The 16,562-nt window shown below is 35.0% G+C and overlaps 1 protein-coding gene across 4 annotated transcripts in view; it reads right to left on the bottom strand.

Moving 5' to 3' along the window:
• Glra2 (glycine receptor, alpha 2) overlaps positions 1-16,077 on the bottom strand; it is a 221,347-nt gene extending 205,270 nt beyond the window's left edge. Inside the window, exons 1-3 of one of the 4 annotated variants that reach the window (XM_003752039.6) lie at positions 15,821-16,077; positions 15,203-15,381; positions 12,910-13,043 (exon numbers count right to left, since the gene is read on the bottom strand). In XM_003752039.6, the coding sequence (XP_003752087.1) occupies positions 12,910-13,043; positions 15,203-15,270 (202 nt within the window). In that variant the 5' untranslated portion in view covers positions 15,271-15,381; positions 15,821-16,077. 4 annotated transcript variants of the gene reach the window in all.
• Positions 16,078-16,562: the final 485 nt, after the last annotated feature.

Below are 16,562 nucleotides of genomic sequence, written 5' to 3'. Positions count from 1 at the left end.
GAATTATGGAAAAGAAGCCACTTGCTGCATTTTAAATGGTAATATTAACTGAGAAAAACACTGAATGAAGTTGTGAATAAATGGGACACTTGTGCATGAGAACCAAAACCAAATCTTAGAAACATAGGTGCATAGGTGTACTCGACTGTGAAGAATTCTTTCTATTTTTGAAGAGCTATACAGAATATGTCTGATAATAATGTAGGGATTGTTTGCTAAGAATCAGATCAAGTGTGTCTGTGTAGCTTATCATAGAGTAGCCACTGGATTCAAAGAAAAGAATGAGGATATTTCTGAGAGAATATCATAGTGACCTTGGTGATGATAAGCTGTGACTTTAACCTTAGAGAAGCATTTAACTACTAAAACTCTTCTGAAAAAGAAGATGAAAATGGTGTTCCTAGAGCTGCTCAGTCACTAGGCATAGCAATGGGCATGCACAGCATTTTCCTTCAGAGTTGTCTCTCAAAGTGTTATGTTTTGAGAAGACTCTGTTAACATCATTTGGAAAGAAAAATACATCAGAATTCTGAACAAAATGTTATCCTCTTGCTCATATTCCATGGCCACTATAACTAAAGATTATCTCTCCCAGTATCTAATGCACTGATGGAAATGAAGCTTTGATATTGCACGGAAGGGATAACAAGGAATCTGAGTCAGGAACCCAGGCTTTACAAAACAAAAGCTAGAGTAACAAACTGTGTGCAAACAAATGGTTAATCTTCATTCACTTCCAAACCTCAATTCCCCCCAAACCTTAACGTCTTTATCTGTTAATTGTACACCATAATAGTAGCAATGCTAATGATTTCATCTTGAGGCAATGCTTTAAATAAATGGCGAGTTTCCTTTAAAATGTACAGCGGCTTCATCACCAATGTGTCTTTATTTGCTATATGAAATAAGTGACATAGACTAGGAACCATTGATTAAATCTAGGTAGCTTTACCATCTTCCCATTCTCTATATCTTTCTAAGAGGCACAGGAAGCCAATAAGAAACAATTAAAATTATATTCTATTTGAGAATACATAAATCTTAATATATGTTATATTCAAGAAGGGTGATATATATCTATGTATATATCATATTTTATATCTATTGCCAAAGACATTTAGTGACATTTCCAAGGCATTTCCCCTTCTGCAACCATCCATTGCAAACAATTTTCTATAATTTTATGAATTTATATAAGTATATGAAATATCATTTTCTATATGTACAGTATGTGTAGAGGAGAGATAAGAGATCATATAAGTGCACATATATGTGTGGGTATTATACACATGTACATGCATGTATACAGAAGCCTTTGGTGTCATTTTACAAGTGCTGTTAACCTCTTTTTCGACACATGCTTTCTTTATGGTCTGCTCCTTGCAACTCAGGTGGGGTTTTGTCCACCAAGCCTTGGATCAACATTTCCTTTTTCCAAGTACTGGGATTACAAGCAAATACCGCAATATCTGGCTTTTGAAAACATGGTCTCAAAAAGAAAAGAAAAAAAAAAGAAAACATGCTCTCTGAGAACTGAACTCAGGTCTGTATGTTTACATGACAAGGACCTTACTAAGGTACTTCCACAGCTCAAATCATGAGCACTTTAAACAAACCAACTTAAAATATATTTTATTTTATTCACATTTTCTTGATTAGTGTCTTATATGGAAGGACACAGACCATTTTAAGTGGTGTCACCCCTGGTATGGTAGCCCTGAGGGCATATAAGAACCAGGTTGAGAAAGCTATGAGTAGCAGGATTGAAAGTAACCCTCCTCCGTAACCTCCCTCCAGGTTTCTGCCTTGAGTTCCTGTTCTGACTTCCCTGAATAATGGACTCTAGACAGCAAGCTGAAATAAAACCTTTCATCCCCCAATTGATTTTGGTGATGGGGCTTGTCACAGCAATAGAAACAGTAGAATTCCATATGTCTTTTTACATCCCTTTTCATTTGGTTAGTCCTAAATGGACCACCACCAAGGCTCAGGGAACATTGAAGGAGAGGAGCAGAAAGATCTGAAAGAATGTAAGAGTCAAAGGATGGAGTTCAGTGCTCTAAAATACTCCATTCTCTACACGACATGGCTCAAGAGCTCACTTTAAGCCTGCTTGGCTACAGGAGGTCAAACCAGCCAGTGGTGATCTCCTGGTCTTCTGCATTCCTGAGAAGGTTTTTAAGTGGTGGAGAGTTGCTGGGGTATAAAAATTATTCTTTTTGAGGATGTGGCCACTAGTAGTTTTTCATGTTCCTGTTCATGGACCCACATCCATATACACAGGAGCAGCACTAACTGGACTCTGACTTACAAAAGTGTGACATAAAATTGAGAGGAGGAAGTATTGAGTAGAAATGAGGAGAGTTTGTAAGGAAATAGGGATAGAAGCAGTCATATTTAGTTATACATATGCATTAAATTCTCAAGAATCAAGAAAACTATAAGTATTTTCATCCTAGCTACTTTTCCAGAAATAGTCTTGTACATAAACTAATGGCGTGTAAGCCAAAACCAAGGCAAGACTTGGCTGATTTACTCAGGAACTCAACTGTACATTTCTAGGTTTTCCTAGGGAAAAATAACTGCCTTACCAATATTGAAAGATGAAATAAAACATGGACTACTGCAAACTTTCTGGACAGAATTAATGATTTCCCAGAGAAAAGACCAATTTTCTAGCAAGATTGGATGAACCTAAGATCTTCTGTGGATGAATCAATAATTTACAAAAGAACACACTAAAATCTATTAACTTAGAATATCAATACCACGGACTATGAATGTTGGAAGGAAACTTAAAAAAAGATCTTGGACTGTTATTTATAAGTGATACCAGTGAATCAGAGGGCATTTTTCAGGCCACAGCTGTCAGAGTTTTAGAATGGCACATGAGACTCAGTTTAAGTTATTTTTTTCCCTTTGAGGTTTATCAGCCCTTGGTTTGTTAACAGCATTATGGCACACAATGTCCTAGACAAAATACTATAAAGAAAGCATCACCCATTAAATATTTTAGCTCTGCAATTCTTAAACTAAAGAAACTAGTGATCTGTTGAATATTTCAGGTCCCTCCATCCAGATATTCAGTAGAGGCAAAGCTTGAGAAGTACGAGGTATGGTATATATCTTTTAAACTGTAATTAATTCATTAAAATTGTACACATTTGTGAAATCTCATGTGGCATTTTAGTGTGTGGATCTACTGTGTATTGTTTAAGTCATAGTAAACATACCTATTTCCTTACATTTTGATCATTTCGTGTTAAAAAACATGTGTTTTGTTGTTGAATTTGCTTTAATATTAAATCCTAAATTTGTTGATCTAGTATATTTCACATTAAATTCCTGTAGTAACATCAGTCAGTTAAAAGGAAAAGGTTGAATATAAGAAACCCATTGTGACTATCAGGTGGTATAGCGATAAGTCATCCTGGATCGTATCATCTTACTTGAGTGGTCCCAATAAGGTTAACCAAATACTTGAGGTCCTTCTTTTAGAAGACTTTAAGGTTCCAAGCTAAATAAATAGCTTCCTGTCTTTCAATACATTTGTGGGATGTAAAAGCAAAAATACGTTTTTTCCCTAAAAGAATATCTGGTAAAAAGAAATCTTGACTCCCTTGTAGGCCATGAAGTGGTTTCTAGGAATCAACACTGAGATATTTAAATAGAAACAAATTAGAAGATTGGAGATTATATTAAATTCCACAAACACTTCTGTTTTAAAATGGAAGAACATTTCTGTGCTAAAGTAGATGAGGTTTCCTAGAGAAGCACAATTGTGACAATAAATAGCTCCAGATCAGACAGGGAATGGTAAACAAGCAAGGCTTTCCAGTGCTCACCATTTCCTGGAAATGCATACTGCTTACTCCATGGCCTTTGAATACCTCACCCAATGATTCTCATTCTTAATGATGCATCAGATATATGAAGAAACTGAAGGGCATGAAAAGAAGAATGTGTCTTGAAAATACTGTTCCAAATAGATTTGGCATCACAACTTGTATCCAAATATAAGTTCACAGTATATTTTATCACGGAATTGCCACAGGGCAGTCAAAACAATATTAGCAAGGCTACCAAATCAAATAGAAAGAAAGCTATTGTATTACCAATAAAACACCTTTTACTTTCAATCCTACATCTCACCTGGTCATCCTGTCTCTCCATGTTTAAATCTCTCTCTCTCTCTCTCTCTCTCTCTCTCTCTCTCTCTCTCTCTCTCTCTCTCTCTCTCTCACACACACACACACACACACACACACATTGCTGGACATATAAAATAATACAGCATTATGTTCTTTCATTTATGTGTTCTGGAGTATTGTTTATCTATCAGGACAATATATATAAGAAATACTCCCTTCTTCACTTTCCTTCTTTCTCCGAATTGATAAAGGAAGGCTCACTAAAGTTATCGTCCATTTTAGAGGTGTCTATGTGACCATCTGAATGTAGACAGGGAGGTAACTTTGCTTACAAACTGACATTTAGGCTCACCCCCAATGTTCATCTCTCTCATCTGCCTATTCTTTGTAATCTGGGAAGCTAAACTTCAGGATTTCTATCAGTTGGCTCTCTAAACTTCTGAATGTAGCCTATGAAAAGGTCCCATGGGAAATGGAAAGCAGAAGATTGAGGTTAAGCGATGTATCCCCTAGCTGTCTCTAGCAAGGCTGCAAGGATTATCCGTACTGCTTACCCATTATCAATGGATAGCTTCTTTGGATGGGAAACTTATGCTATAATAACAACTCTCTCTCTCTCTTTCTCTCTCTCTCTCTCTCTCTCTCTCTCTCTCTCGCTCTCTTTCTCTCTCTCTCTTGTTCTTTCAAGTTGGGTGTACACTTCAGGACAATACTTAAAGAAGGCACAGCTTCCTACTTGAATTGTCCTAGTTATTATCCTAATTGGTGATCCATACTAGAATACAGTGGGTTGTCATGCAAGGGTAGCTTCCCATTCTTTAAGGAGTAGAGGAGGGGATAAAGAAAGGAGGGATTTGTGAGGGTGGGACTTGGGAGAAGAGGAAAGGTGACTGCAGTTGAGATATAAAGTGAATAGATAAAACCTACTGACTTTATTTCTAAATGTTCTCAACAATTCTGAATAACACTCAGATACTTAAAACTTTTGCTCATGTCATTCCTTGAGTGGCATTTACATGTTCCGAGTATCTATAATCAGCCATAAATATCCAGAACTTCCCCCTCAAGAGAGTAGTCAGTGAACCAGTACTGTATGCCATGGTGACTTCAGTGTCTTTGGTCAGAATATATTGTATGAAAAATATTTTCAATGAACAAACATAAATATTACTTCCAAAAGTTATGTTAAGAGGCTTGATGTTTCTCTTTCTAATGTTTTATTCAAATAATTGTCTAATCAAATACTACAAGAAAATACCTATTACCTATTAGAGCACTATTAAGAATAAACCAATGGCTATTCTTTTCTTACTCTAAACCTAATGACTCCAACTAGAATTATTATACTGTCCAATTATTAAGTGCAAAGATACCTTAATATATCTGTCACTATTTTTCAATTTTCATTTCTTAAAACTAAACTATAAATTTATCAGCAACATAGATCAACTTGTTCTTCAAGATGTGAAGGGACAGAAAGTGCTCTTGAACTCAGCAAAAGATGGTTAGACTTTTTAGTGAAGAAAGTAAATTCATGGGGTTATTCATCATTGACTAAGGAATGACACAAAACTTTTCCAAGACTACATGATGGGCCTCTATTTCTCATGCTCTTAAAGTCACATGTTACAGAGATCAAATGTTCTCTTTAAAACAATTACTGTAAAATTGGAAATCAATTACATGTGTTTGTGTAATGAACCTTGCAAAAACAGTAAGTAGGTAAGAGGATACAACAGAAACAAAAGTAACAGTAGCTTCACTTAAATTCAGGATCTCCCTTTCACAGACTGGATGGAATTAAGTCTGAAGTTTTTACTTGGTTTATTCTTTTAGACAAATCCAATATAATAATCATGGGTAGTATTTGAAAGGAGAAATATAATGTCTTCATAAAAAGGCTCCCTCTTGGCTTCATATTTAGACATTTCAAATAATAATTTTATATTTAAAATGCTCCCACTGAACTAATAAAAGAAAAACTAAGGGAGATACATAGCATCTACTGTACCATCACTACCAGTAGAATCGAATGTGCCACAGTGTGTCCAATTAGTTTCTTCCATGTAAAAAAAAATCAACATCTATGAGGATACACTAATGCAGATCAAGTTCTGATAATCACAGTAAATGCTAAATTACATAATGCAAGAATGGCAGTAATAACTCAGTATTGATAATAGTCCCTTTTATACAAGTTAATTTGTGATATAACTTTTATTAAAATATATTAACCATAAATTATAACAAGTTTTAATATTTTCATTAATTTAAATAATGTATTTTGAGCATATGTAACACTTTTTATATTCTCATGTCTGCTGATCCCCTTCTAATTTCATGTTTATTTTTGTTGTTGACTTACTGCTTGGAAAAGATCACTTATAGGATATGAGCAGCCTAACAGTGACTATACCAGTGAAGAAAATGTTTCTTCCTTGCCCACCAACCATTAACTATAATAGATCTTCAGCTAGGGGTGGGGTCTCAGAGACTGCCTCATTCCTCTATCATTGCATTTAGTTACATACTATTGTTGATATGCGTATATGTGTGCACATGCCTGTAAGCATGGGGTGGATTTCTGGACATGTGTATGAAACAATGCATCTGTGGAGATCAAAGGAACACTTTTTGGAGCTATGTTATTTCCTTTTACCATTGTTTCTAGGGCTCTTACTGACCACATGTTGGAATATTGAAAGGCTCAATATTATGCAAGTCTTATGCAAGTAATTATAACTACTTATTTAGGTGAAAACAACTTTAATAAATAAAAACATTAAATTGCATGGCTCTATTTGCCTCATTTGGGTCTCAGAATAACCCAAAAGATGCAGTGAAAGACACAAGAATGTCCAAGACATGAATAATTGTGAAGATATCTTTTCTCAAAACTGGCTGAACCACAACATAAACATGAATCTTCTAGACCTAGATCCAGGACTCTATCCACAATGCTAGTCTGTTCCTATGCAATGGGAAATAGCATACCGATAAAGCTTTTGGTATGTGCTTTGTAAGAAATCATTATATTATGGGCTCTTTCTTTTACTAGCAACTATAATTCCTAACAAGTATCCTGCAGGACTAAGGCAAGGCTTGGAGGCTGGTATATACACAGGTGGACTGATGTTCTTACAGCACACAAAACTAAAGTAACTTGTGATACATTGTGTGAAATTCAGATGTTTAAATATTCATTAATGTCATTCTTAACCAAAAAAGCTACATGTAAATTTCTTTTTGTTCCCTACATTTACCTGAAATTGTCTTGTTCTTTTTAAAACTCACCCAGTGAGCTGGGCATGGTGGCACATGTCTTTAATCAAAACACTCAAGGGGCATAAACAAGCAGATCTCTGCGAGGTCAAAAGCAGCCTGGTTTACCAGGCAAGTTCCAGGACAGTCAGAAAGCAAAAAATTCATAAATGTGGGAAATGAACATTTGGGGGGGGGAGTGAGAGCTTGATAGGGTAGAAGTTGAGAGTAATTAGAATGCTTTTTATACCTGGATAAAAACATCAAGAAAATGTTAATTAAGTGAAACAAAGCCCCCAAACCTAGGGTCTACATTTTCTAGACTAGAAACAGTATTCTCAAATAAGTTTTGAAGAAAGTAACTGATAAGCCTTACTGTTAGTTCCATTATTTGTTTTAATGTGAGATGAGAAATTGATTCAAGACAGAAGCAATGGCACTGTAATCTGAGCCATGATAGTAGCAAGCTAATTTAAGAAATACATTAGTCAGGGAATTTCAGGCAGGAGTTTTGAATATTATTGAAATCAGGCCACACTCACATTACTGTATATAAAGTGGCATTACCTCTAATCTGTAATGAAAGCCTGAGCAATTTAAGAGAGAACATATTCCTTGAATTCTACATTCAGTAAATACTTACAAATTAGTTTTCCTTTGGAAATAGAAGTGTGTGTGTGTGTGTGTGTGTGTGTGTGATGGCCAAATTTCAGAGATGTTGAAAAAAAATTCTTTCATTCCTAGGTCACTTGGTAACCACTCCCACTTCTTAGAGGCAATCAATATTCTGCTCTGTATATTTTAGATGTTTTAATGCATATATAATCATGGTATATGTATAGACACGTATATCCATGTTATATGTACATTGGAAAGAAAATGTATAAACATGCTGAAAACTCTTTGTAAAGTGGTTTTATAATTTGTTCTAAAATATAGCATTCGCATTTTCAATCATCCAATTTTCCTTCTTTTCTCTTCTCTGTCTTAGTTTTCTTCTAGTGTCCTCGTATTTCTAGTTTCTTCCATTTTCAGTATATGGCCAAGGACAAACAATTTTTCCTAATAAAATGGCAATCATCTTGTAATTGGCCTTAGTTCTAATTCACTTGAAATAAGTGCTCTTACCACAATTTTAAAAATTAATGTCTCAAAAAACACATGCTGCATTTATATACTTTATATTTTTACACTGAAACTTACAGATATCTGAAAAAGAAAGCATTTTATATTTTCTAACAATTACTCTAATGTGTTTCAACACTGACACTATTCCATTGGGCTTTTCTCCCCAACCCAAAACTTAAAAAAAAGAATTTACTTCAAACCTGTTGATTAATTCTGGGAAATTCCAAATTAAAGCAGAGTAAAAATTTTGTGAAGAAAGTAATCAGGCAATGGATAATTCATATAATTCCACAGTTTTTACCAAGGTCACTGAGGCAATTTTTACTATAGTTCTTAATAAAATGGAGATCTCCGAATATCCAAGATTTTGGTACCCTTTAGGGAGTCTGAGGGCTTTTACTACTTTCTTAAGACTCATGCCTCACACTTAGAAGCATTCTATACCTCATTTTTAGAATTCAAAGTAATGTTCCATGTCCATGAGATCAAACAAATGGCCATGGTTGACTATTTTAGTTCTACCTGAGAAAGGTATTATTTTCCCCTGTGCCAGCTGGACAGGAGTTGATATTCATATCTGAACTTCACTTGAATCATGCTATAGTCTCTGAAGATCAAAACTTGAAGATTGCTGGTTTCATGAAGAAGATCAACCGAGCTCTAACTATATACGAAGCGTTTCTTTAGCTACTAACTTATAGGAACTTTCAGAAAGCTTTATTGAGTGCAAATGTGAGTTTCAATGTCGCTCATCTCAGTTTCAAACATAGCTCTCTAGTCATGAGAAAGGAGGAAGGGATATTACCCCCCTAATATTATCTATTACAAATTCTATCCCCCAGATTGTTGCGGTGCAATGTCTTTGTTCGCACAGGAAGCTAGTTTTATTTTCAAAGAAAATCGTATTGAAAGACATAAAGGTTTTGTTTCCAAACGAGAGATAGAGAACTAATGTACTTTATCCATGTTCGAGCATTTCATTAAATACTTAGTGTTTAAAGTAGCATTCTCAAGGTTCAATAACAGTGTCAAAGGCAGATGTGTAGGATGGTGGTACACAGCACCGTGATAAATCAACTGAAATGAGACCAGCCACCCAAGTACAGGAAAGAAGCTTCTGTGCCGATACAGTGTCAGCATTTTCCATGGTCTTCGGACAAGGTAATTGTGAATGGGCATACTGGTGTGGAGGGTTTTGGTTTTTTTCTGTACAGGGAAATTTGAAAATGTGAGTTTTGACAGGGTCTGATTTGCATCTCTATAAACCTTCGAGATAGAATTCAACTGGCAACTCTGACTCATGATTTTGTTTATACACTTGAGCCTCAGCACATAAGAAAAGCTATTTTTTCCCCTGGAGTTTGTAAGAATGTCTCTCAATTACAGGGACTAAGACGGACTCATTTCTGGTTTCTTCTCCTGGGTTGCTTCTACCTTCCTTCATATGTGTACGTCCATGATGACATCTTTCAAAACCCATCAGGGAAAGGGAATAGACATGCAATGTTTTCCTGACTTTAAAGTACACTGGTAAAAAAGCTTTCCAGTGGGAAACCGTTATACACTTATATTTGGTTTTCCTATTTCCAATGCAAAGGAGTATGGAAAATAGAGAAATCTCTTAGGATTTCCTAAGGCTCATGGAGTAGCCATTTACCTTAGTTTAGTTGCCCGTATTTGGTGTGACTTTTGTTCTGATGCTAAAATTTTGTCTTTCTCTCTACTTTTTGATCACTGTTATTATGAATACCAACGTCATCACGTTTATTATTATCCCAACCAATTGGTTTTAGGATTCTCTCCTAATTCTAGATGCAATCACATCTCTTAATAGCTCTTTGTTTCTACATATTATGCAAAACTTCCCATTCATACATTTACAAACAAATATAAGTACTGTAGTTTTCTTCGTTGGTTCTTGATGCTACAAATTTCCAACTATTCCTCAATTTCAATTTCTTTCTCAATACTAATTTAAGATCATTTTTATTTGTCACTAGGTCTACTGCTGTTCAAAGTCCCACTCTCAACATCTAGTAAGTTAATTACAAGCAATCATTTTCACAATTAATGCACATTTCTTTCTCTTATTTCTTCTTTTCTCATTCTACTAAAAAGGGTGCTTTATTTGCCTTAAACTGCCAAAAATTCATGTGTGTATATGTAAAATAGGATACCATCCTGTTTTCTTAAGTACAGTGCAGAGTAGATTAATGAGGCAGAAATATGCATACTCATCTTATTAGACATATAATGCTCCATTAGAGTACCAAGGATAGGAAAGGATTTTACCTTAAAATACTAGAGAATCATTTACACTGAAATATCAATCTCCCTAAACTAAAGAACTGCTTGGAAATAAGTGAAGTAATTGACTTTGTCTAATAAAAATGTTCTGTCTAAATAAGGACACGAGGGAATAATAGTGCTTGTTGTAGTGGAGAGTTAAAGGGAGAAGATGAAACTCAATGACATTCATTCACTTTAGAATCGAAAGTGTTATTCTTTTTAATTTTTCTTAAGTCAGTCCTTTAAAAGTTCTGTATTTTTTTCCTTTACCTATTGACTAGATCAATAAGGAGTGACTTTGTACTGCTAACCCCAACCTCTTTGTTCATTGATCTTTTAGAACTAGAAGCATCATTTGTAAAGAGTGACATCCACAGAAGGATCAGAAGAGGAAAAAAACTTGTGACAAATACTAATTTGTTCTATGTCCATATTAAAACACTACATAGTCACACAGATGCCTGCTTTACTAATATTTGAGAGTGATAATCAACTACTCTAATCAGGCAAAACACTTATGAACTTGAGCAGTTTTCCGTATGTGGATGAAATGAGGCTTTCTATGAATGGCTTAGTAGTAAATTACCTCTCCAGTATAAGGGAGCCTCTAGTATTTTGTCCATAGTACAACATGGTACTTCATTTCAAATACTATAATTACTCATATAACATCTTTTCCACATTGAATATTTTTTGTCCATACACCTGTTTCCTCTCTCAGTTTTCCAAGGCACCCAGCACTTAGTGTTGCACATAGGACTCTAAACATGTGAATGAGTAATCCTATGGAAAGCTGACTCTTGGCTTGTTAAGCATATAACTTCATTTCAAATATTGAGTTCCTGAGAAGTGTCCACAAAATTGTAGAAAATTGAATGAACTTAAAGATTTTCTTTAGGAAAATTGAACTTAGCAGTTTTTGTAGAAACATTTTCAATTAAAGGGACACTTGTTTTGCCAGAATTATGATATATAACTTCATGGAATGGGCTCAAACTGGGTATATTCAGAGGCATTGCATATAAAGAAGAGATCAACTTGGAATTTTGTTTTCATGCTCATATTTGCCAATAATAGGAATCAAAACTCCAGGAAAGTAACAGGATTAAATTACTGATGAGCGAAACCAAAGTGATGCATGTATTGATATGTAATAGTTAAATTCAAAGTTAAATTCCCCTTTACCAAATAACATAAACACTTCACAGTAAATTATGTTGCACTCAACAATTTAGACAGGATACTTGCCATTTAAAATATGTATTAAAAAAACTAAACCATCAGAACCATTCAGTTTTAGCAATAATTGTTTGTTTCTTTACTACAGTTTTTTCTCTGTTTTAAAATAAACAGAAATAAATGGATAAATCAATTACTTCTAGAGAGTAATATCTATTTTGCAATGTTAAACAAGCAAAACACCAAAATTAATCTTTTATTTTCTTCCAATTAAACAAAAAAAGCATTTACCCTCTCTGACAGGTGTATTTTAGAATCCTATAACTTTTCTTTGCATTAATTTCAGAGCAATAATTTCACATCAACCACTCTAATAATTAAGTAACTTGGAAGTGAACGTATCTAGTATATTAAATTAAAGCGTTTTCTAGCAAAGTTCAAAGGTTAGAGGCCCACAAGACTACATAAAATAGCATGTATTGTAGTAAAATGCAAAATGTACACTGACACAGATATTGAAAAGAACTGAGAATTTTAGTATGCCCATTGAATGTGGTGCATGTCTTCATATATGCTCATGCAAGCAAACTCCATCATTTGATCTTGTACTCACTTTCAGCCACAGGCCAACTTAAGACAAAATAGGGATCGTGACAATCATGTCTGCCATTAGGGTTACTTGTGGAATAGAATAAAACCAAGGAAAGTTTTGAACAGGACAAGTGCTAAGTAATATATAAGCTGTTTAAATCTAGAAATATTTAAACAGAGGCCAAAATAAAACAAACGACACACTTGCCAATTCTTTTTTTACAGTGAGCCTGAAAGTGTACAATGAAAATGTCCTTCCTACACCTGAGACATTTCAAAAGCTGCAGCATGATGTTTCACTGGAACCTACCTTTAAAATTTGGCCTGATTCTTGCATCATATCCTGATGTCCTTCCCATTAGTTTATCCAAGAAATCTGAAGGAGACAGGGTCTGCGAGGGATGTTTTCCAGACCTGGAGTCATGGTCTTTGCAGAATGCTTCCCTAAACACATTATTAACTCTTTTAGTAAGACTTACCCATTCATCCTCAGAGAATTAATACAGAGCATTTAGATTGCATTTTGGAAAAAATGTTTAATATACCAGCAAGAAGAAAATTAGAAAAATTTGAGGTCCTGATCAACTTCTTAACTTGAACATTCTTTAAAGTTAATTTCAACTGATGAGAAGAATAAATCCTGGGCAATATCAGCCAAGTGTCTGAACTTTAATTATATTTTGTGTAAGGTGGGATAATGTCTATAGATTCAGGTTCCAGATTTGTGGATGTACAAAGGATTTTTGTTTTTAGAATTATCAGTGAACTGATGACAGTTATTTAAATTCATATGATAATGTAATATCTATTCTTCGTGGCTATAAAATTCAACATTTCAGCTATAAGCTCATCTTCTACCATTTATGAGAAATACATAATAATAAGATAGAATGAATAACATAATTATTACATGGATATTTTCTCTTCTGCTACCATTTGATTGCAGCTACCAGCATTAGTCTTTTCCAATATGTTATTTGAAAAATAAACCTTCACTTGGAATTTCACCACCATTTTAAAATAGATCAATAGTAAGTATGTTATTTGAATCATTTTATTAGTTCTTATTTGTATATGAACATGCAAATTTCAGACTCTCCAATAAAGCATTAATGGAATATAATTTCTATGGTATTGAACCTTTTACATTATCAAAAACAGGAAAAGGTGATGTGAAAATTTCTTGGATTTTTATATCCAGATTAGAAGTCATAAAAATCACATATTTGTTTGGTAACAAGATCAATTCTTTCGTAATACATTTGATAGTTGACTGAATGTCACTAACGTGTTGGTGTTTACATATATGTATATATTATATATGCATATGTTTTAAATAATTTGTTGTTTCTACCATTAAGATACTACAACAATCAGGCCATTTTTTTCAAATCAGAGGCATTAATTACAAGTGCAAAGATGATATGAACATTTGTGGGAGTTAAAAATTGATATAGTCATCCAGAAATACTCACATTTCCATATGCAGATTCATCTGATTAATTGAGTATTATTTTATTATGATGGTGGCTGGAATGAGGCTGATGATGATGTTGATGATGATGTTGATGATGATGATGATGATGATGGTGGTGGTGGTGGTGGTGGTGGTGGTGGTGGTGACTGTAATAAAAACCCAACCTAGAATCTTTCTTATGATAGTAAGAGGTGTGAACCTGAAAAGAACATAGGGGTTTTCCCAGTACTCATAGCATTATTTCTATGTGTCCAATTTCTCCTGGTTATGTGAAAAAATAGCATAAAATCTTTTAAAACATTTAATGACCTATATTTTGTTTTAATTGCATTTTTATATCTAGCCCATCTTCCACTCTATGTCATTAACCGGATATTTCACTCACTGGCAATAAAAGTGATATTTTGAAGTATCAATTGATTTCACAATTAGTAAATTATGTAGAAAATACAGGCATGCACATATGACATCTCACTTGTTTTAATTACCCACACTCCATTTCTCATACAGGCATAAGTACAAAGATGTCATTTTAATTAAATCTGTATATGCAATCAATTTTCAAATAGACTGAATGGTAGAATGGAGTTGTATAAAGATATTTACTACTTGAAAAAATTCTAAATCATAGACTTCGCAGTATGATTATAGTTGGTGAAATATAACAGAAGTCCCAAGTTGGCTAAGAATCAGTGTTCTTATTTATTTTATAGAAAATGAGCATGCTCTTGGGAAATTAATCCAATCACTTTCACCATATGAAAAAAAGAACATCGCACCCAATAATCCCTTTAAATGACTTCCAGAAGAATTTGAAAGCAAAAGGTATCAACCTTATACAGAAATGTAAAGAGCACACAACTCACTAGTCTAATCTTAATATCACATGGACTGTAAAAATGTGTGTCAAAATGCATAAAGTGCAGCTATGCAACATAAAACTTGCTTTTGTGAACACTTGCCTTCCTCCCACCATAATTAAGCTTTTTAAATGAACAAAAGGAAGCAAACTCTCCTCTCCAACATTGAAATAGTAGGAATCAGGGAACAGACAGATCATTACATACTTTCTCTTTCAAACAGTTTTTATGTGGAAAATATAAGCATGCAAAATCATTTCACCTACCTGAAGTGGTTTGTCCCTAAGAAAAATGCAAACAAGGCTGTCAAAATGTTCACTAGCTGCCGGTTCATTCCTGTTTCCGTGATGCTTGTGGAAAATATCCCGAAATGATTCCAGAAAGAAGACTAGGACAAAGTGTCTATTTATTGTCCAGACTCAAATTCTGGCAGGAATCTAGTTTCCTTGAAAATCAAAAAGAGATTTGGGGTTGTACAGTTTGCTGAGAAAAAACAAAAAGTGCCAGTCTTGGGCATCATGGTCAGGTCAAACCAGGGCTCAGGACCATCAGTTAGCCCAGGAGAGACAAAGCCTCAGAACTGATGAATCCCCTAGCTGCTTTTCCTGAATAATAAAAATGCTGCTACCTTAATCACATCACCATGCAAAGGGGGCTGGTGACAATGCCACGCTGGAAGTCGGGCTGCTGTAGCTTTTGTTTTATATCTTTTTTATTCAGCAAAGCCCCCTTTCCTTAGGAAAGGTTCTCTTTTTAAAAGAAGTTGTAAATGAGGGAGAAGAAAAGACTCTGTGTATTGGAGTGTTTGAGGGAAAGAGGGAAAAAAATGCTGAGATCCTGTGCTGGAATGAGGGCTACAGAAAGAGACGGAGACGTGATCTTACCCAGCCTATAAATTTCAGCACTCGGACAGCTTCTAGCTCTGAAGTGCGCATGTTTCCTTTTTCAGTAGCTTGGGGCGGGGGTCGGAGAGAGGAGAGGAGATGCGCCTGCTGTTGAAATGCAGAGTGCCTGATTCTTTGGTGAGGGGCTACTGAAAGGAGTGAGCCCACAACTATGACAAGGGTCTGTGTAGATGGAAAAGGGAAAAGGTGAGGCTGGGGTCGAGCTCCTAAAAATGCTAGTCTGCCTGCGGGTAGGCGGGACAGGAGTTTGAAGCCGAAGAGACTGAAAGAGGCTTAAGCATCAGAAAAGTAAACTAGGAAAACAGGGAACAAGATCCAGGGTACTGAAATTATAATAGGGATATGGGAAGTCAACATCTGGTTAGTGGAAGCTAGCAGAAAAGAGAAGTCCTGTGCTGAAGTAGAGTGTATTTCCTCCGTACAGAAAAGCTTTCGCATACAGGAAAAAAAAAGGAAAAAAAAAAAAAAGAAAAAAAAGAGGTTCGCGGAGATCAGCAATTTAATTTAGAATACCTTCTGTCTTTCTCAGCTCTTGAGTGTTTTCCCTTGTTATTAGCCTCTTGTTCCTAACGGATCTATCTTCCTACTTGGGAAAGTTCGTTCTACTATACAGTTGCATAAAATCTTTGGAAATCCTCAAGTCACAGATAAATACTGGAGAAAAAAAGGACGGTGAGCCAGCAGGGGGCAGTAGCAATCTTTTTCTGCCCTTATTAAGGTT

The sequence above is a fragment of the Rattus norvegicus genome, chromosome X (genome assembly GCF_036323735.1).
Source record: "Rattus norvegicus strain BN/NHsdMcwi chromosome X, GRCr8, whole genome shotgun sequence".
Lineage (NCBI taxonomy): Eukaryota > Metazoa > Chordata > Mammalia > Rodentia > Muridae > Rattus > Rattus norvegicus.
The sequence above is the reverse complement of the archived record's forward strand: the minus strand, read 5'-3'. Positions and strand labels throughout refer to the sequence as shown.